Source organism: Ostrea edulis, chromosome 3, assembly GCF_947568905.1.
Source record: "Ostrea edulis chromosome 3, xbOstEdul1.1, whole genome shotgun sequence".
In the NCBI taxonomy this organism is placed as follows: domain Eukaryota; kingdom Metazoa; phylum Mollusca; class Bivalvia; order Ostreida; family Ostreidae; genus Ostrea; species Ostrea edulis.
This window is the reverse complement of record NC_079166.1, coordinates 93,029,311-93,050,744: the sequence shown is the minus strand read 5'-3', so window position 1 is coordinate 93,050,744 and position 21,434 is coordinate 93,029,311. Positions and strand designations below refer to the sequence as shown.

General features: G+C 35.2%; 1 protein-coding gene across 1 annotated transcript in view; it reads left to right on the top strand.

The window, feature by feature from the left end:
* The window catches only part of LOC125674436 (uncharacterized), a 117,283-nt gene that overhangs the window by 21,302 nt on the left and 74,547 nt on the right, over window positions 1–21,434 (top strand). Inside the window, exons 5-6 of the mRNA XM_056159424.1 lie at window positions 2,750–3,235; window positions 16,846–17,010. Coding sequence (XP_056015399.1) covers window positions 2,750–3,235; window positions 16,846–17,010 — 651 coding nt within the window. The remainder of the gene's footprint in view (window positions 1–2,749; window positions 3,236–16,845; window positions 17,011–21,434) is intronic.

Genomic DNA, 21,434 nt, shown 5'->3' with positions numbered 1-21,434 from the left:
AATCATTTTTTCAGCTGATGGAGCAAATTTCCACCAGAGTTCGCTTACTCGCAAACTAAACTCTTCCAGTTAGGCATTATGGGATAGCAATTTCCTAGGCTGCGTATACTGTGTGACGTCAATGTAGAATGACGATAAAACATAACGTCAAACGTAAACAACTTTCAAAACAAGAACGTAAACATCAAGTTCATTACTTTATACAATAGTTTTAGTATCCCTACTTTTTAATTATCTTTTGATCACTTTATGTTGAAAATAAAATCCATACTTTTATATTAATCCTCATTAATGTCAATATCTTCAAACTTTTAACTACGAACTACTTTGGTAGTGTTTTTCCCCCATGAAAATAACAGACTCACAATATACAAATATGTATATTGTACTACGTCACATAGAATATATCTATACATAGGTGACGTTATGAGGCATCTAGAGGGAGTTTGCTGATGAAAAGCAAAACATGTGACTTATTAATTGCATAATCATTGGAGCGAGCTCGTCGCGTCAATTTGCGACGCGAGCTTCGCTCGATAATATATACGGTGTGACCGTTTGACCGATCGAAGCATGAAATGGTAATTAGCCTTCATAATTCGATTAGGTACGGTAAATTAAATTGCACTTTAAAATATAGAATATTAGTTATTTTAATTAAGAAATTAATCTTGCGCTAAACGCCCAGTAACATCTAAATATTAAAGGGGGAATGTATGAGATAACTACAGAATCCGCCTATTCATTTATCGCAGGGGATATAACCTGGTCAATGTAAACCGTGCGTTGTGACGTCACATAAGACTCGACTTTCTCTATATCAAATCAAACAATTATAAACAACAATACACCTCGTTTGCAATTTAAAAGACATTGAAAACTACACAAAACTAAGCATCAAATTTAAAGTGCTAAAACAGTAAAAGTAAATCTACCGTATATTTTTATTGAAGGAAACTCATGAACGCGTTCATCTATTTCGTCGCACTACTATTTTTCAATTAAATAATTGGGGTAAAACTGTAAGATTGATGATTATACCATTCGTTTTAACACACTAAGTGTTTGATTACAAACTGTACGTCAGTCTTATATTTTGACATTCAATATTAAAGTACGAGTTACTGTAGAAGCAACTGATGAATGAAACAAGATGGCGGCGCACATATGGATCACAAAATTTTCAGTGAACGTATGTAGAGATTAGCTCTACTCATTTGTTGATTTTCTAAGTTTTTTCTTTTACATACGTGTTACCTTTAGAGCCTTCCTTTTGCCCATCCGGGCTTGGCTCGATCTTAACGTAGTTCCAAACTCCTGTGACGTCATAAAATTTTGCAAAGTCAATAATTTAATGACTGGAACATAAATTTTGTTGGAGTCATTTTCAATAGTTATTGTAAAAAATCTTGTTAGCCATAAAATATTTAAAAAGTCTTAGTTATATTTGAATACTCAATTATGTGTTTCAAAATATTGAATCCAAGGACAATAACTCTGTTTTCATTAAATTATTTATCAAGTCAATTATGCAATAGATTTCCTATATTTTTCACAAACATTTTACCAAGGTGATAAGGAATTATTATCTGTGTCTTTTCATGAAATTACATAAAATTTTAATCCATGAGTGGTTTTGAATAGCTCAGCTGTATGGTGCAAGACTTAGATTTTTTATGGGGGTATACATACTCTGGAAGCTATAGATTTGAAATTATTAAGGAAAGGTATGGATTTTTCCCCATAAATAACTATAACAGATGTTCATCTACTAATATAAACAGAAAAAATGATATGTAAACCATGCTATAAGGAAATTGTGTCTATATTTGTTTGTTTTTTAACATTTTGGAGAATAAGGCTAATTCAATAATTTTGCACTTATTATACTAAAACTTGATGAACATATTGAAAATGACATGTGTTTTAGTTATTGACATGTTTCCTGATAAATAAATGCAATTTAAATTTTTTTTTTTTTGGTTTTTATTTTAAAATAATAACAGATAACTGTTTTCAATGAATTTCATAAAAATCTACATAGGGGTACATTACTTCAGTAGTGTCTGTAATAAAAATAAATCTGGAAATCCTTAACTAATTTGCCTTTTCTCATTACTCTGAATGTTAATCTATTGATTCCAAACAAAACAATGCTACCTAAACCCCAAAAATCCAGGACGAAGGACCCACCTTAAATACCAGGATGTGTACTTTCTACCTTGGTTTCCAAAGTGCAAAAATTGTGAAAATAACGATAATGATCAATCTCAATTTCAAACATCTATCAACTGCATGTCAAAGACACAACTTATGTTCTCTTCAGTGTTATCTTTTGTTTGATAAGAAAATGAAGTTTTAGGATAATTACCCCTCATACTCGTAATACATTTCAGATTGATCGTCTGAATTCGAAGGTATTCATACTACTTATCTATTCCAGAGCTACACCCAGTAGCCAAAAACTTTCCGTGTTTAAACTGAAAATGTACCAGTAATTTCAGGATTTAATAGCAACCCGTCAAGACAAGTTTGAAATTCATAGAAATGTAACAACCACATTTAGGATGCACGCATGCATAAATGACCGGCAAGATGTAAGTGAAATAAGAAGAATAAATTCAATTTGTCATCCACGAAAAAAAAAACCACTTTAAAATTCAGGACTTGGTCGTTTTAATGTTGGTTGCTTTCGTCACTTAGTTTGAACAAACTATAAAATATATATGAAATACTGAATTTATTTTAGATTTGTATGGGCCGTCGACCTCCACTCAAAAATGTAGCATTCTTGTTCTCATCTTGACATCAGAGGAATACTGCGCGCCTTTAAGTTCATCATGGAAAGACAAAACAAGAGCTTTGGGAGAAGTATTTCCAGTCCTACAGAACGACTCTATAGTCGACGAACTCTATGTCATTAAGGAATTGATTGAAACTGATAAAATATTGACATATAAAGCAGAGAGTACCGCCGTTGGGTTCGTGTCAGACGATGTTCGCCATCAGGTGATGAGTTGCTTTGTCCTGAATTGTCTGAACACTGTCGAGGACTATGAGAACTACATCAGGTTGTCGTCAGTAGACTCGTTGTTAGAGTATGTACGTCCGTGGTGGCAATACATTGGTAAGGATGAACGATGTATGTGCCTACCGAAGGAACTGGAGAGGACATGCATAAAAAGGCTTGAATTTAAGGCCTTACGTCACTTCTCTGGATATATGTTGGAAGCCCGTGAGTTGCTCACTTTCTTAGCTTCAGATACAATGATTATCAATTTCTTACATTGTATTCATGTTAACACATCTTAACACATCTCTCCACATCTACCATTTGCATCAAATGCATATCGCAACAATTTGTTTCAACTTATTGAATTAAAACACTCACAAGCAAACAGTAATATGCACGGTCTATATACCAATATACATCGCCAATATAACAAATATTACGTGTAGTCATCGAGTATTTTTCATAAGATCCGGGCCAATCAATTTTGTGTGCAATTATAATTACCCCCCCCCCCTTTCCTGTGTTCATACAATATGTAATTAAACAGCGTATGCAATGTTATATATAGCGGTTGCAACGGACTTGTCAAAACATAACTTAATATTTCATTATATTTATGTGTAAACATATAGATATACATAATTATGTGTATGAAAAATTATAAGATGGGCTGTGCTTTTTAGAATATAACTATGTCTTCCGATTATAAATGTAATCAGTAAAAATTCCATTGAAAGCAGCAACCGATTCTAACCGAAGGTCGCTTATGAAAATTAACAGATGTCCCATCATTACTGTTCCAAACTGACTGTGTAACGAATTTATTCATCTAAAGACCTTTAGGAAATTTACCCAATTTTCAGTAACCGTTTGCCTGAATATCATTCAGTTGTGCAATTGAACACCATATTATACATACATCACATTGAACATCATACAATGACCGTAACAAAACACCACAGTTAAAGATATGAAGAATTACATTAAAGAAACAAATCATATACATCATTGAAACTCCTGAAACTCAGTTCAGACATACACTAAAAGTAAATACGAAAGCTACGGTAGCTGTCAGACCAATGTACTCCTGCACGGATAGGGTGTTTTGAAATTTCGGGATGTCATTCGATTCGAAAGTGACGTCACTGGTGGCAATGACATAACACTAATAAATCGTAACTAATCGGCTATTTACGTAACTGCAAATGGACCTCGTATGGGGATCGACGCCATCAGAATATGTTGCCATGTGCACACAAATGTAACTATGACGTCAAATTCGTACATTACAATATGAAACGCGAGCTTTCAGATGCATCTAAGATATCATACATACCTAAGGTATTCTACCACTATCAGTTTCCACTTATATGTTTATGTATTAGAGTGCATAGGAATTTAATGATACCAAAGCTGAATCCGTGGTGAAAATATAAATAACACATTATACATGGATTCGGTTCTGACCTTTTAATTTCATCCACAGGCGCGCTTCCGGCGAAGAAATTCATCGTTTTGATGGAATTCGTGCGCCGATCCACGTCTGTGTCTTCTTACCGGTTACGGAAAAGTACAAACGCGTGGTCCGATTGAACACAAATTGAATTTGCAAGTGACGTCACAGTTTTCAATCTAATAACACACTCTGCACGAGACGTCTCCATGCGAGTGAAACATGCAAGAGAGGAACGTTGAATAATGTACAATCACTCTCTGCAGGGAGTTGGTGTATTGAAAACGATATGTCGTGTCATTCTTTTTGTCCAATCAGATATCTACAAATATGTATGAAGCAAGTTAATAACAGTGTTTGGTCACTTATAACCTCGAGTGAGCAGGCATCCACCTACACGAGAGCAATTTTATAATCAATAGAATATGTATCTGTTCATTAGATGTTCAAGTCAATACAGATAAATCGGTGATTTTTATTTTACCTGGGTAAGTAATAACTTACTGCTTCATAATTAAAGTCTGGAGACAATCTTTGACGTGGTCCATCCATTTAACGGGTGATCTTATTAATATAATATAATATAATACCGATTGTTAAGCCGTTCTTGGCACACTGATTTTGACTGCGGATAACTCCGTTTACCTGATCAAGATATAGGGCTCACGGCGGGTGTGACCGGTCAACAGGGGGTGTTTACTCCTCCTAGGCACCTGATCCCACCTCTGGTGTGTCCAGGGATCCGTGTTTGCCCAACTATCTATTTTGTATTGCTTATAGGAGTTATGAGATTGATCACTGTTCGTTATCTTTACCTTGCATAATAAAATATAATACCGTTCAAACCTAATGTACATTTTTCCTGATGCTCCATGATGATGGTAGATATGAAATATCGGTATCCAATTTGTGAACGATTTAGAAGATATAGGTTATTATGTTTAGATTAAATTCGACCATCGTGCAATTTTTCACAAGGTTTGGACGAATCGGACGACAACTTTGCGGATATCAACACATTTTGTGTCATTATAAACCATTCTCTGTAATATCCACACGTCTCTCATCATCCCGAGTCTGTTGTGCTCTTAGACTGTATGGCTATTGCAGCGGTGGTATACTTTTTGGATCGTTCAATCCCAAGTCGTGTACTGAACTGAAATAACCATATGAGGGCCGTATGGTATATTCTACGATAGGAGTATGGGCAAAGGGCTTATGATTTTGTATAAATTTCAACTACAAAACACTGTAGAGGATACGGAGTTCGTGATTCAGTACGATAACACCACAACACGTAAACGTTGCTCCTTTTTAGTTAGCTCAAGCGATCTTATCATTTGGTCAAGGGTTGGCGTGCGACATGCAATGTACATAAAAGTTTAAGAATTCGGGTCATATCTGAAAACTTCTTTCAGTCGTGCACCAGGGCATCCCGGGGTCTATCAGAGCAGGTAATACCATAGGGATAATTCTTATGCAATGGGAGATAATTAGACAAATATACTAAAATATTGTAGATATTAAAACTCCAGAACAACTGATCGGATTTGAACCAATCTTGCAGAATTGGATAACTTAATTATGTAGAGTTTAATTTGTTCAAGGCTTTACCACTCGGGCAAAAGTTGTAGCACTGAGGTGAGTTTGAATTTGGGAAAAATTTGAAATTGTAAAATTTTCAGATGTGACCATTATTCCTAAATATCGGATCGCTTTTGATGAATCTGGGTATATACTTGCCTCTGACCGTTAAGGTAGCTCATTACACTATTTTCATATTTAGCAGCTCCTTAAAACCAAAAAAGTATGATTTCAACATCGAAAAGTGGTACAAGCTCTCAAGTATTTTATATTACTTTTTTGTGATTTATCCCTGAATGATACAAACGGTTTTTTTGTTTCTAAAAAAAGAGACTCTAGAGTACAATTGTCGCTGTGATTTGATGCATGGTATGAACATCTAAGTAAATATGTCTAAACGACTCAGATATACTTTCTAATTTTAAATGAAAACATATTTTATGAAAATTGAAAACTTTATTACCTAACATTGTTATACCCCTGCGAACGAAGTTCAGCGGGGTATATAGGAATCACTCTGTCTGTCTGTATATCTGTCTGTCCCTCTGTCTGTCTGTGCTAATTCGTGTCCGGGTCATAACTTCTTTGTTCTTTAACATAGGCATACCATGTTTGGCGCACAGGTGAATCACCATGAGACGATGTGTCGAGTACCTTCACGACCTCTATATAACCTTGACCCTTGACCTCAATGTCAAAATTAAAGGGTTTTTTTTTTACAATGGATTCGTGTCCGGGCTATAACTTCTTTGTTCTTTGACATAGGCATACCATATTTGACACATGGGTGTATCACCATGAGACGATGTGTCGGGTACCTTCATGACCTATATATGACCTTGAACTTTGACCTCAAGGTCAAAGTTGATTATAGGGTTTTGACATAGTCATACCATAAGACATTTTTTACACTCAGGAAAGAGGTAATTTATACCTATTAACAACACTTTTTGGGAGTTTTGGTTAGGGGGGGGTATTCTTACATTGCATTGGTCACAGTACGTCTTGTTTAAATCTACGGATCAAATATCCAAACAACATGTCAGTCATAAAAAAGATATATCAGAGAAAAATATTCTAAAAAGCCATTAAAATTACATGATCAAAATTCAGAACCACTACATTTTTTGTAAATTGAACCAAGCCCGATCGGAATTAAAGAAAAATAGTCATTGAGAACATTCTAATCATATAATCACATTCCCTTAGTGTAAAATGGTTTCAAATGAAACTAATTTCTTGATGAATAGGGCATAACTTTAACAAGAATATGATTATTTTACTAATTTCCATCAATCTTATCGGTATTGGTACTTCTTTCTCATGTTTGAATATAGTGATTCTAATCTAAAAATGGTCATGTCGTTTCAATTTCTATTGATGACATATTTCTTCAATATATGCAAGGTGAAGATAACGAACTGGGATAAATCTCACAACTCCTATAAGCAATACAAAATAGAGAGTTGGGAAAACACGGACCTCTGGACACACCAGGGGTGGGATGAGGTGCCTAAGAGGAGTAAGCATCCCCTATTGACCGGTCACACCCGCCATGAGTCCTATAATGTATACGTTTATTATGAGATTGATCACTGTTCGTTATCTTTACCTTGCATTTAATTTCCCATTTTTTTCTTTACATGTTAATTTTTTCGGCTGGTGCGAGTTCTATAACATTATTTGATAATGTTACGTGCCTAGCTATCTAACGCCCTCTCACTCAAAAGCACAAAAAAATATTATATTATACAATTTCATTAGGTTTAATGGACATTGTTTTGCTTATCACCGTAATACATGTTTATGCAAGCGGACAATCTAGGCATGTTGAAAATTATTTATTCCATCTTCACCAGCGAAAAGATCTTTCATTTATTGTGTGAACTCGTGCTGCACGTGCTGTTATACGATGCACCGACAAGTGTTGGAAATACCACATGTATGTGTTTATGTACATGAGAATTTGGCGTTTCATACAAAAAGTTTGAAAGTCTGCGGGGAGGTCTGCATACGGATATACATTTATATCTTGATATATATGCGCACCGGAAATCTTCCCGATTTACAAACATGTTGAAGTTTCAACTTACAGAAAACTAAAATCCATTTAGCGACATTGTCCACTCTATGTTTATAATTTTTCGTTTCAAACATATAAATGTGAAAAATTAACACCTAACGGACGACATAAGTCAAGTATTATTAAAATAAATCTTTTTTTATTGAATTAGTATTACGAATTTACAATAACATATATCATTAAAGGATATAAATATATACAAGTTGCCGTTTTATACGTTTTAATTTTCACCCACAAATAACTTTTCGCTTAGTATGTAAAACTTATATGGTACCAATTTTAATGCACCAGATGCGCATTTCGACAAATAATGTCTCTTCAGTCATGCTCAACCGAAATGTTTGAAATCCGAAATAACTATGAAGTTTTAGATCTAAATATAGCCAAAAAACAGCGTGCCAAACAAGTGGAGCCAAATTCGTCAAAGGATAAGAGCTATGCATGAGGGAGATAATCCTTAATTTTGAAATGAATTTCTAAATTTTATAACAGCAATTAAATATACATCCGTATTTTCAAGCTAGTAACGAAGTACTTAGCTACTGGGCTGTAGAGACCCTCGGGGACTAACAGTCCACCAGCAGAGGCCTCGACCCAGGGGTCATAATGTAAAACTTATACGGTACCAATTTTGATGCACCAGATGCGCATTTATTGAAATAATTTTTTTATTTATTTCTTTTATTTCTTTGTTTTATCACACGGAGGTACACTGTGGTACCAAGGGGTACATGTGACATCCACGGAGATCCTCCGTGGACTTAGATGTCTGGGTCGTTCAGAAAAACAAGATTTGAAATATGCGGACAATTTTAAAAGTACGCCGTGTATTGGACATTTTTTGTACCACCGCGTTACAAGGAACAAACACAAAACCCGTGCTATGTACTGTCTTTCTTTAAAAACTAGAAAAGTACTGAAAAGCGCTAAGCTGACTTCATCAATTCTGTCTGTAATGTTGATGAGCAGGAACAACAGTAAAAAAAGTGCATGCGTTAAGACAGTAAATTGGGATCTTCCACTGTCTCGCTAGTGAGATAGCTTTTCTAGTGATGTGGTAGTGTTTCTCTCTTGATCATGCAGGTTTTGTATAAAGCAAAGAGGAATGTATTATGTAGTGATTGACAAGTCTATTAATTAAATACTCTTAATGACCTACATTTTTCCAGTTACTCCCCTTACACAGGAAGTTGGGGGCGCATTTACGATCGCAGTCCTAAGTTTCACATAAATAGTAATAACAAATAGTGTATAGTAAAGCTTACGTTACCAAATTCTTTATTATGCTGAATTTCAACAGGTTGTATTCTATCTATGACACAAATCAGGTTTAGTTTCTTCGATTTTATGGAGAAAACTTTTTGAAATATGCACTTTGTCAAATTGTGGAGTTGGGGGAGGGGAGGAGATGTTATAGGCGTATTTAAACTTTATTTCTGTCCAAGTTATAATACAGTTGATACCGTGAATATCAGTAGTAATCTGTTTTAAAAACAACAGACACCTAGATATCATATAATCAGGCACGTTGCATCGTTAAAAGAAGGGGAAGGCGATTTCATGATATTGCCCTACAATTCCAGACAGGTACATTAAAAAAAATCTAAAGCTCGAGAGGGAAGGCGGCAAGGGTTGATCTTTCAGCTCCATTCATTGGTTAAATTTTACTTTTCCACTATGTATCATTCACAATGCTGTTTTAAGAGGGGAGGGGACTTGCAGCTTATATATAGATCGAACTTTGCATTTACTTTGCATGTAATAATAAAAGGGGACAAACCCATTGTTGCTATGTGCCTGATGATTGTTTTTGTGCTCATTTGAGTAATTGAAGTGCAAGAAGAGCTGCAAGTTGAATGTTTTACACAAAATTTAACTTTCAAAAGATTGAATTACACGCACGTTGCGTCGTTTAAAAAAAAAGGGGGGGGGGTGACTTAATAATATTGCCCTATAATTCTTGACAAGTATTTTGTTTTTTTTAAATCCATGTTCTGTTTACAGCAACACGCAGTTTTATTCAGTGCGAGTGAATGGAAATTGATAATGTACATGTATGCGTTGGTTGCACATGTGTTTTTAGGCATATTTTATCGTATGTGTATTGGTTGTCGAAAATAGTGAAAAAAATAATGAAGAATTGCTGATATACTAAAGACATCCCGATTCTGATCTAAAGAAGTCGAGAAGTAGTTGATATTTACATACTTTCTTACATCATTACAATATTTACTGATTGTGTGAAAACCACACCGGAGACATATACTAGTAAATGTAATCAGTACCCCAGCTATTATTGTTCAGCTATACTATGTTTAAGTCATTACACTTAATTTTTAGAAATATTCCTTAACTAGCAATTGATTGCAATCAAAAATAGTAAAGTTTCCATTTATTCCTTATATGACATCGTCAACTGAGGACCACAATATCCTGCGCGCCATATGTAATAATGGGGAAATAACTCGCATAGTATTGTGAAAAATGTAGGCCATTACAACACCTTTTTGCAAAGGGATGACAACTGTTAACTGTTAAAATTCTGCTCTAAAATGACACAATCAATACATTTTGAATCATATATTGAAGTCATGCAGAATTGTCCTTATGAAACGCTTGCTTTAGAATTATATCATTTTCATTCAATTTCAAACGGTTGACGCACTCTAGCCTATACACCAACCCTTATTGATTCAACAACACCTTTGGACTGACTTTTTCTAAATAACAATTTCTATTACCTATCAATATGAAAACAAAAAGTTCAGGATGGGGATGTTTAAAAAACGCATTTTCCTAATTATTTACTATAATTATTCAAATTTTACCAAAATTATAGAGTTATCTCTCCTTTTGTCCTCAATTAATATCATTTCAATGGAAATTGATACGAATGTATATGCAACTTAAAAAAAGAACTCGTTTCTGAGGTAGACGGTAAAACAATACTACTTGCTATTGTCTTTTCATAGCATGAGGTTTTAATTTTTAATCACGATTTTTGAATTATATCCAACAGAGGGGCAAAAACCTTTGTAAAGTGTTACAGTACCAGCAACGTTATTCTTGACATTCATATCGTGTTCTATCGTGCTTGTATCATATCGTATCGTGCGTGTATCCTATAATATCGTGTTTTGTGTTTATCAGGTTTTCGGTTTTCTATCGTGTTTTGCGTTTATCGGGTCTATCGTGTATCATGTTTTGCTTGTATCAGCTTTTCCGTTTATCGTGAAAATCGTTTACCGTATTGCTTCGGGGACTATCGGAATCGTATATCAAATTTAATGAAAAAGTACCATACTTTTCCGAAAGCTTTATTCGTTTTGTTAAAGAGGTTATGTTTTAGGAATTAAGGAAAGACAGTATGTTTAAGGCAGAAAAGGTGCCATCTTTTTCTGCAGAGCGGGTGAAATTTTATCACAATTTCAATTTCATTTTAAGTTGTCTGCAAAGTTGTTCTGCTGAGCAAACGAAGGACAAACAATTTGAAAGCTCCTTCATTTGAAGTTTATAAACATTTGCTTGTCTAGAAACAAATATTTGTAATTACCCCATATAGAGAGATTGGACGTTCGATTTGAAAGGAAAAAATCGCATTGTTTATTACATATATTTTAATAAAGGCTCCTTTTCCACTGATTTGTCCACCTGTATTCTACTTATATACATGTACCAACTACTGAAGTTATGCGCGTCCTTATATCTGATTTTGTGTATCACCCTTGCTTTGACAGCAAATATTCTCAGGGACATTGCATTTCGCACATGTATAAGATTTAAGTTTTAAAAGGGTACAAGGGTGTTGCATGTCCCAAACGTCTGTTCAACTGGGCAGGGCCCTGCTGTCAACGTTGTTTTTTTCCCTCACATATGTACTTGTACATGTACACTTGTACCATGTACCAATAGTTGTACGGGTAGATACTGAAATTAATGCCGGTTTTGATGATTATTTGATTTTTTACATACTACACACGAATTTTTTTAAGCGTTCCAAAATCGAAGCCGTTTTTTATAGTTCATTTATACTTTGTTATTAAAATATCAATTCAAATAAATATGTCCAAGTTACTTATGCCCATCAATTCTCACTCATAATGTAGAAATATCTAACGTATGAAGATATGGTGCTGTAGATTGGATTGTTTTAAAGCGGACATGATGAAAATAATTGTAATTATTGAATGAACGTTGAACATAGAGCTTGATGCAAAATAACCCTATCCTAGGTACACACAAAATATTGCTTGGTTTTATTTCACATTCAATATAATAGACATTAGAATTAGAGAACTACCGAGGCATGATGCCACTACATTATATTACATTTAGTTCATTCCGTGTATAATGTATAGATTAAACATTAGGTGACCATATACGTTTTAGAATCATGGACTGAGAAATTCACACACATATATAGTTTCGTTTTCTGATTTTAGCTGTGATGACGTAGTAAAAGTAAACAGAATGAAAACTATTTTTGAAACCAGTACGACCGTGTATTATTATCAACAAAATATAATCATGTTGTAAGTATCAAAATTTCGTTTTGTTTAAATTGCTTTTAAATTTACAACATTTCTATCAGGTTTTCGGTTTATCGTGAAGATCGTTTATCATGCTTTGCGTTTATCAGGTCTATCGTGAAGATTGTTTATCAGGTTTTGCGTTTATCAGATTTACCATATATCCTATCCTATCGTGCGTGTATCCTATTATATCCTATCGTGCATGTACTGTATCGTGTTATATCGTTAATCATGTCAAGATTAACGTTGCGGGTACGGCATGTAGGGGGGTATATTAATGAACCAGAATTTATTCAAAAATTTCTACATAAGAAGAAAAATCTCTTTTCATGACCTTCAATGCGATATTTAGATATATCGACGACGTTTTATCTATTAACAATGCTATTTTTATTCAGATACATCGCCGCGGTGTTTTAGTGGTTAGAACGTTCGCCCCGCATGCGGGAAGCTGTGGTTTGAATCTCGGCCGCGACAATCCTAAGTCGTTCAAACAGGTAGTGACAGTTCCATCGCCAAACATTCGGCATCAGGTGTGAATGTCACGGGTCGTCGAAGAAGACCTTAGAAACGGATGTCCCGTGTCGCTATAGGTGTGGCATGCTAAAGAACCCTCACTGCTCAAAGGCTGTAAGAGCCATATATTCTCGTATAAAAAAATATTGCGGCCCAACCCAATCCAATGGGGACATGATTTAAACAAACTTGAATCTATACTAGGTTCCTTGAGGATGCTTGGATATGAAAGTTGAAGATAACGAACAGTTATCAAACTCAACACTACGATAAGAAATACAACTAGTGTTGGAGAAGCATGGAACCCTGGATATACCAAAGGTAGGATGAGGTGCCTAGGGAGAATAAACGTCCCCTGTCCACCGGTTACACCCACCGTGAGCTTTATATCTTGATCAGGTAAACGTTATTATTTGTAGTCGAAATCATTGTGCCAAAAATGGCCTAAAATCGGTATGGAACACGTCAGACAGCATTTGACCCAATGTTATATCATATACCTAGTAGTGCATCATCCCTGATACACCTACCTTGGCAATGGCGAGACAGCTGCAAGTAGGTAGGGCTATCTCGGCCCGTTGTTAAGGGGCTGTCTCGCCCTCAAATTTCAAATGGCTATTTCTTCTTTAATCTTTTGAAATCTACCATAACTAGTATTAACTACATGAAAATGTGTTAGACACATCTTTTTAAATATATAATACTATCTTTCACGACAAAATTAAATTTAAGCAGAAAAATTAAATTAAAACGTTTTTAAAAACAGCGCTAAATTGTAACGAGTATCTAAGCAAAGGGTGGTAATCCAAGTAACAATTGTTTATTTAGAACAATAACACGTTTAACTTCATTTAAAAACAATCATCGTTCTAGGCGATATAAAACAGTAGGATAATTATGGAGGGTGATACTGAAGCATTTTCAGAAATTCCCGGTCCTAATGGATTTACGGCAATCTTGATGTAAAAAATTGCTTTAAACCGATTTCTGAAATCTAACATCCCGAGGACTTGCCAAGTTACTTGGCCATAAAACGAGAAAAGCAGAACCAATATCTTCCGACGTATTTCAACGAGTTATAGGCTAGATGCTAAACAGATGTGAAACGGTATAAAAACAAAACTTACTTCAGTATAAGGTAACATTCCCTAAGCAAAGAAATAGCAGCATCAGGTCTGTAAACATTCCAGTTCATACGATGACGCCACGTAAACAAAGTTCCACAACTCTTACAAATTATATGAAATAATGAAAACTGGCGAGTATGGTAAATCCGAAAAAATGAATAAAGATAATTCACTTATTTCCAATTTTAGTATTAATTAGCAAACCCTTAGGAGCTGCTTAATAGTATATACATGTACATGAACAACACATGTATAAGTTATGTTTGGGTCAATACCCCCCTCCATTTTTTAAAAAAAATGTTTATCAACTTGTTGTGTTTTAGGTATATGATATAAACAATATCACACTCTAATGTTGATATCGGACCTGAGATTGCCCCGAGAGTGATCTCAGCCCTCGACCTACGGGATCGGGCCGAGACCAATTCTCGGGGTCAATCCCAGGTCCGAGATTAGCATTAGAGTGTGATATTCTATATAGGTTGTATTGACGAAACACGTCAGACATCATTTGACCCAATCATAGGTTTTATTAGCAAACTGGATTGTTATAACGACCGTGAAATTTGCTAAGTGCTGACTTTAAACCAGACTGTTAAAAACTCTGCACCACCGACTTCTTTGTCAGTAGCCTGCCTCGATTTAAAAACTGACCAAACACAGGACACCCTCTTGCGTATTTCAATACCATTCGCAGGTGATACTGGAATACTGTTACATGATACGTCGTAAGTGTGAATAATACATCGGTACAAATGTCAGTCATACACATAAATAAACTTCGCTGTTCACTTAAGGTTATCAGTGGAAAATCACAGTGCTGTTATAAATGTACCTCTGTGCACTTCGCACTACATGATGCCACAATGAAAAAGTACGTCCCAGCGTACATGTTCTGAAAAATGTATCGAGGAGAAAGTGTCAAAATATTTTGTTGTTATTATACCCCCCGCAACAAGTTGTGGGGGGGGGGGGTATACTGGAATCGGGTTGTCCGTCTGTCTGTCTGTCCGTCCGTCCGTCCGTCAGTAGACGCAATGGTTTCCGGGCTCTAAAGCATTATCCTTTCCACCTACCCTCACCATATTATATATATGGACTACCCATGGGATGCAGATGTTCCCTATCGATTTTGGGGTCAAAAGGTCAAAGGTCAAACGCACTGGACATCGAAGTAGCAATATGGTTTCCGGGCTCTAAAGCGTTATCCTTTCCACCTACAGTCACCATATCATACATATGGACTACCCATGGGATGAAGATGTTCCCTATCGATTTTGGGGTCAAAAGGTCAAAGGTCACGCGGACTGGATATCGAAGGAGCAATATGGTTCGGTTTGTCATGCCATTTGTTTTTTACACTCAGAAAAGAGGTAGTTTATACATATTACCAACACCCTTTGGGAGATTGGGGTAAGCGGAGGGTATTCTTAGTGAGCATTGCTCACAGTACCTCTTGTTTACTACTGTTATCAAGTGATAAACTGTATACGTGAAAACATTTCTTGTCAATTGTTTATATATATTATTCCTTGATGATATCAAATAATTCTCCATTTTTGATATATAGTATACACGAAGGTGATATTCATACTGTATTGTGACCTTGAAATCGCCCCTAATCTGAATGACTGATGCGTTTAAAAATTCCCTCATGTACATAAATAAGCTCATACTACAGAAACAGTGGCAAAGTTCAGGTTCATCTGCTATAATAACAATTTGAATTTTTCTGAAATAAAATCTTGATGTATTTATGCATTTGAAAAGTGCGGGGAGCAATTTCTGTCTTGTATCTTAACAGCATGATATACATAGGAATGTTTACAACCCCGGTAATTCGATGATGACTGTTGATATGTTGATAACTTTTAGCATGTTTAGTTTGAGTATACATTTGTTCCCAACATGCAATTTCCATGTTAAGGATTTTTATTTATTTCTTAGTATATTACTAAAAATTCAACTGGTTACCCGCATGAACCCGTACTGTTGTTCACAAGTAGGACCTCTTGCTGTTTTCCAAATTCAAAGTGTTACGTGATATTCAACTGACGTCACGGGAAATTACCATGAGGGGAATTTACGGTAGCTCAGTCACAGTCAACATATGGGTAGTATCGTTTCGGTGTTTAACCGTAACAAGTGTAATGATACCTGTGAATTTAAGGTGTAATTTTACCTCATGATTATTGTACATTTTACTATGGAAGGCTTTAACCTAGTTGTGTTGTGAAACTTTAGCACCCCCGCCCCCTTTAGTGTATGTTCGTATCAACCATAACACAGGACAATTATTTGTATATGAACCTATCAATAGAATTACAAGCTTCTGTTTCCCCTCATATAGATTGACATATATTGAGATATCTAAATAAGAATAGTTAATAAAGTTTGATTCACAGATTACTAATGTTATTCACATTTTATGAACAAAGTGAAATTCAAGTTGCCGGGTTTCTTTTTATTATTTCAGAAATTTAGAAATTTGGTATCTTGTGTCTAATGTGTTATGAGTATTGCAACTTTCATTTCAGTGTGTCTTCCCCGTGATGTACTCCATCTTATTAAAGATACCACAGACCGGTTAATACAATTCACAAAGAAATCTGAATCACAGCGACAGTCGCCCTCCGGTACCCTGTGTCACAACAGTGTTCTTGGATCATTCTTAATCTTTGATAATTCGGACAAAACAAAAAGTAAGTCTTTAGAATCGTTCTATTCAGAAGATTAACCAATTATTAGGTGTCATATCATACGACATATCGTATTATGTTATACAATAACTTGAAGATCAGATGACTGTCGTTAAAAGTGCACAAACAATAAACATGTCGTAATATATAGATATTTCGAAAAAGAACTTCTGCATCAATTTTGAGTGATTTACCTTTTAAACCGAAAACAACTGGGGATATTATACGTTCTCTAAAAACTTGAATGGAACATAAATAATAATAATACTATATGTATATAGTATCCTTTTCATACACAATGTACATATATGTTGCATATATAACCAACAATATGTTTAAGTTAAAGATGGAAGAACTTAGTTTTGGTAAGTATCCACATTTTGTACATGTGGTACCAACTGCTGGATTAGCGGGTTCGATTAAACGCATTTGATCTAAGGAGAAGTAAAACATTCCTATTTAGAAATTGTGGATGTTATATATTGGGATTATTTCCCTTTTCCCGGGAATACTGGTTACATAATTCCTCTTACGCTAACCAATAATGATAGCGAGAATTTTCCTACATTATTGGTTTGTTATGGTTAGCATCCCCATGGGGAAGGGTGGCCATATCCCAAAACCAACGATATATTGAACCCCAACTCCCTTAGTACATAGCTTCGAGATTTATCCATATCTAATTTAATAAGGATCATTTCGTATGGATAGCAAACTACGTATGTATTGGGTAGATTTTGTCAACAAGTTTGGTCCATTACATAAACATATATTTGTCATTACTAAAGCGTATTAAAGACAGCAATGGTTATATCAAACATAGAGACATGAGTAAGTCTAGTGTATGCACTTAAAGATGTTTTTGGTAACAATCCTTTAATTTTTCTGACGTGGACGTGAATGGTATAAACATATCAGGTCGAAGTTATGAATCGAATCCATTTATTGAAGTTATCCCACAAAATTTAAGAAATTAAAATTTGGGATTATTTGAGACATGCACAAGAAATATTACTCTACTACCCAAACCCTCACAACCACCATCACGACCATGAATTAAGAAATGGAAGGCTGGGAAAATAATAATAAAATAATTAGGATTTTCAACATCGACAAAATAGAACATGTTGGATTTTGTTGTACGTCCGGTTTGGGATTTTTCACTGATAATGAGGCATCACCAGCTGTAGGTGAAGTATTACAAATTTAGATGTATGTTTTGCGCTTCAGGCCGTAGCAGTGTGGGTTCTTTAGCGTGCCAACTCCTACCCAGCCAAGGAACCTCCGTTTTGAAGGTAATACCCGAAAAACCCATTAACATCACTTCTAAATCCAGAACGTTTGGTGAAGGAGCAGTCACTGACTATTATTACGTCTGAGGTTTGACACGGCAACTGCACGAGCGGGGTTCCAACTTACGACTTCCCGGTTACGAAGCAAAAGCTCTGCCACTGAATTACCGTGCCAGATTGATTGTGTACCGCTTACAGAATGTTGCGTTAACCTTAATAATGTATCATTAATATGGATTTACAATAAGAAGGAATTAAGAGTTGAACAGACTCTGAAAAGTGTACTATAAAATAGACTATATTATCATTATTACACTTAGCATCGAATTATAGATTCCTAGTGTAGGGGGAGAGTAAATATTATTTGTAAGGCGGGAGGGAGCATATTATCAATTTTATCAACATTTTCAGCTTTTTATGTATAGATCCATGTCTAACAGTAATGATTTGGAGAGAGAGAGAGAGAGAGAGAGAGAGAGAGAGAGAGAGAGAGAATCACATATACAACAGTTTCATCCGTCTCGTAGTAATGATTACTAAATCATTGTAAACTACATATATATCGAGTACATATGGCCTGTAAAAGTAAGAAAAACTTGAAGTTGGATGAACATAAATACACATTTTCCGACACCGTTGTTCGCCCGGTTTATTTGATTTACACCTTGCAACAAGAATTGGTTGGTGTAGTATAGTATATTCAATATGGCCGTTGTCGTTTTTATACATCAAAACTTTCGGATGTTTTTTTTTATGGAAATCAATATGAAATTCATGACTGTTCATTACCTTCACATTTTCATCACTCTTTTTGTTTTACTTTAACTTTTTCATCATTTTACTTTAAGTATTCTGGAGAAATTAACTCTTAACAAATCACATAAATTATGTAAAGTAACAATTTTTATTTTTAAAAATTCAAAAACACCACTTTCCTGATTAGTTTGAATAAGTTTTCGTCCACATATATATTGTGACCCCTCAAGGAATCTCTTCCTAAGTCCTTAGTGACGGTCATAATTTTACAACGGTAATCCACCAGTGATCTTTTCCAGGGCTGGGCTATTGAACTGTATACAGGTATCCTGGTGGTATAATGCGGTGCCTGGTGGATCCTTCCGATCGCACGCTGATATCGTATGACCCAAGTCATAATGCTACAATTCTTTAACTAATAAAATTGTGTCCGTTGGCAGCATATTGTGTATATGCAACGTGAATGTGAGATAGTAACATTTTCATTTTGAAAATTTGAATATGGTTCTTTCTATATGATTTAAGGATGGATGGGATGATATCATGTAAAGAATTACAACGCAGACATGGGGTATTGATATTTGTTATCAGAAAATGTCGAGCAAGAGGAAAGACTACTAAGACACAATACAATCCTTAGACAAAAATAAACGGAAATATGATGAATTATTAGGCATATAGTTGTTTCTTAAAGAGGTTCACACCTGCGATTTGAAGTAAAGTCATTTGGGGGGGGGGGGGGGTGGGGGGTGGGTGGATGTATTTTTGATTTCTACACTGAAGGAGAATTAGGAAATTAAAAACAAAAACTGCGATCGTAACGCTTGTTATTGAGCTACAGTGACCCAAACATGATATTTTTGCACTTGAACTTTATTCAATTAAACTTGATTTACATGTTGGTGTCAAAACAACGTAGGCATTACAAATCAGTTAGATATACAAATTTATTCTAACAATACAGTAAAAAAAGTTAATGCAAGTTAAGGAAATAAATGATAATGTTTTTGTACTTGATATGCGAAAAAGTTCATGATATTGCATTTGAGAGCTTAAAGGCCGAGAAAATAAGCACCGCCTTCAAATTTACCTGGTCTGTGAACCCTTGTCAATCAGGAGAAATTAAGCTTAAGATTGGATGCTAGAAATTGATGGACATTTAGTTTCTAGTCTTTGTGTATACCTTATGTAAAACTTATACGGTACCAATTTTGATGCACCAGATGCGCATTTCGACAAATAATGTCTCTTCAGTCAAGCTCAACCGAAATCTTTGAAATCCGAAATAACAATGAAGTTTTAGAGCTAAATATAGCCAAAAACAGCGTGCCAAAAAGTGGAGCCAAATTCGTCCAAGGATAAGAGCTATGCATGAGGGAGATAATCCTTAATTTTGAAATGAATTTCTAAATTTTGTAACAGCAATTAAATATGCATCCGTATGTTCAAGCTAGTAACGAAGTACTTAGCTACTGGGCTGTAGAGACCCTCGGGGATTAACAGTCCACCAGCAGAGGCCTCGACCCAGGGGACATAATGTAAAACTTATACGGTACCAATTTTGATGCACCAGATGCGCATTTCGACAAATAATGTCTCTTCAGTCATGCTCAACCGAAATGTTTGAAATCCGAAATAACAATGAAGTTTTAGAGCTATGATAGGGAAAAACAGTGTGCCAAAAAAGTGGAGTCAAATTCGTCTAAGGATAAGAGCTATGCGTGAGGGAGACAATCCTTGATTTTGAAACGAATTTCTAAATTTTATAACAGCAATTAAATATGCATCCGTATTTTCAATCTAGTAACGAAGTACTTAGCTACTGGGCTGTAGAGACCCTCGGGGACTAACAGTCCACCAGCAGAGGCCTGCGACCCAGGGGTCATAATGTAAAACGTATACGGTACCAATTTTGATGCACCAGATGCGCATTTCGACAAATAATGTCTCTTCAGTCATGATCAACCGAAATCTTTGAAATCTGAAATAACTATGAAGTTTTAGAGCTAAATATAGCCACAAACAGCGTGCCAAAAACAGTGGAGCCAAATTCGTCCAAGGATAAGAGCTATGCATGAGGGAGATAATCCTTAATTTTGAAATGAATTTCTAAATTTTGTAACAGCAATTAAATATGCATCCGTATTTTCAAACTAGTAACGAAGTACTTAGCTACTTATCTATCTTAACTGGCGATCGAGGCGTCCGTGTAATCGTTTGATGCTGACCGCGTAGTCCAGCTTGATAGGGAAACGGTTTTGGTTTTTTCATGTAGAGAGATTTACACAATAATAACAATTAGTACATGAATTATAAAATAATATAGGGTTAGGGTTAGGGTTTTGATAATTATTATGAATTGTTGAATATAATTTACAC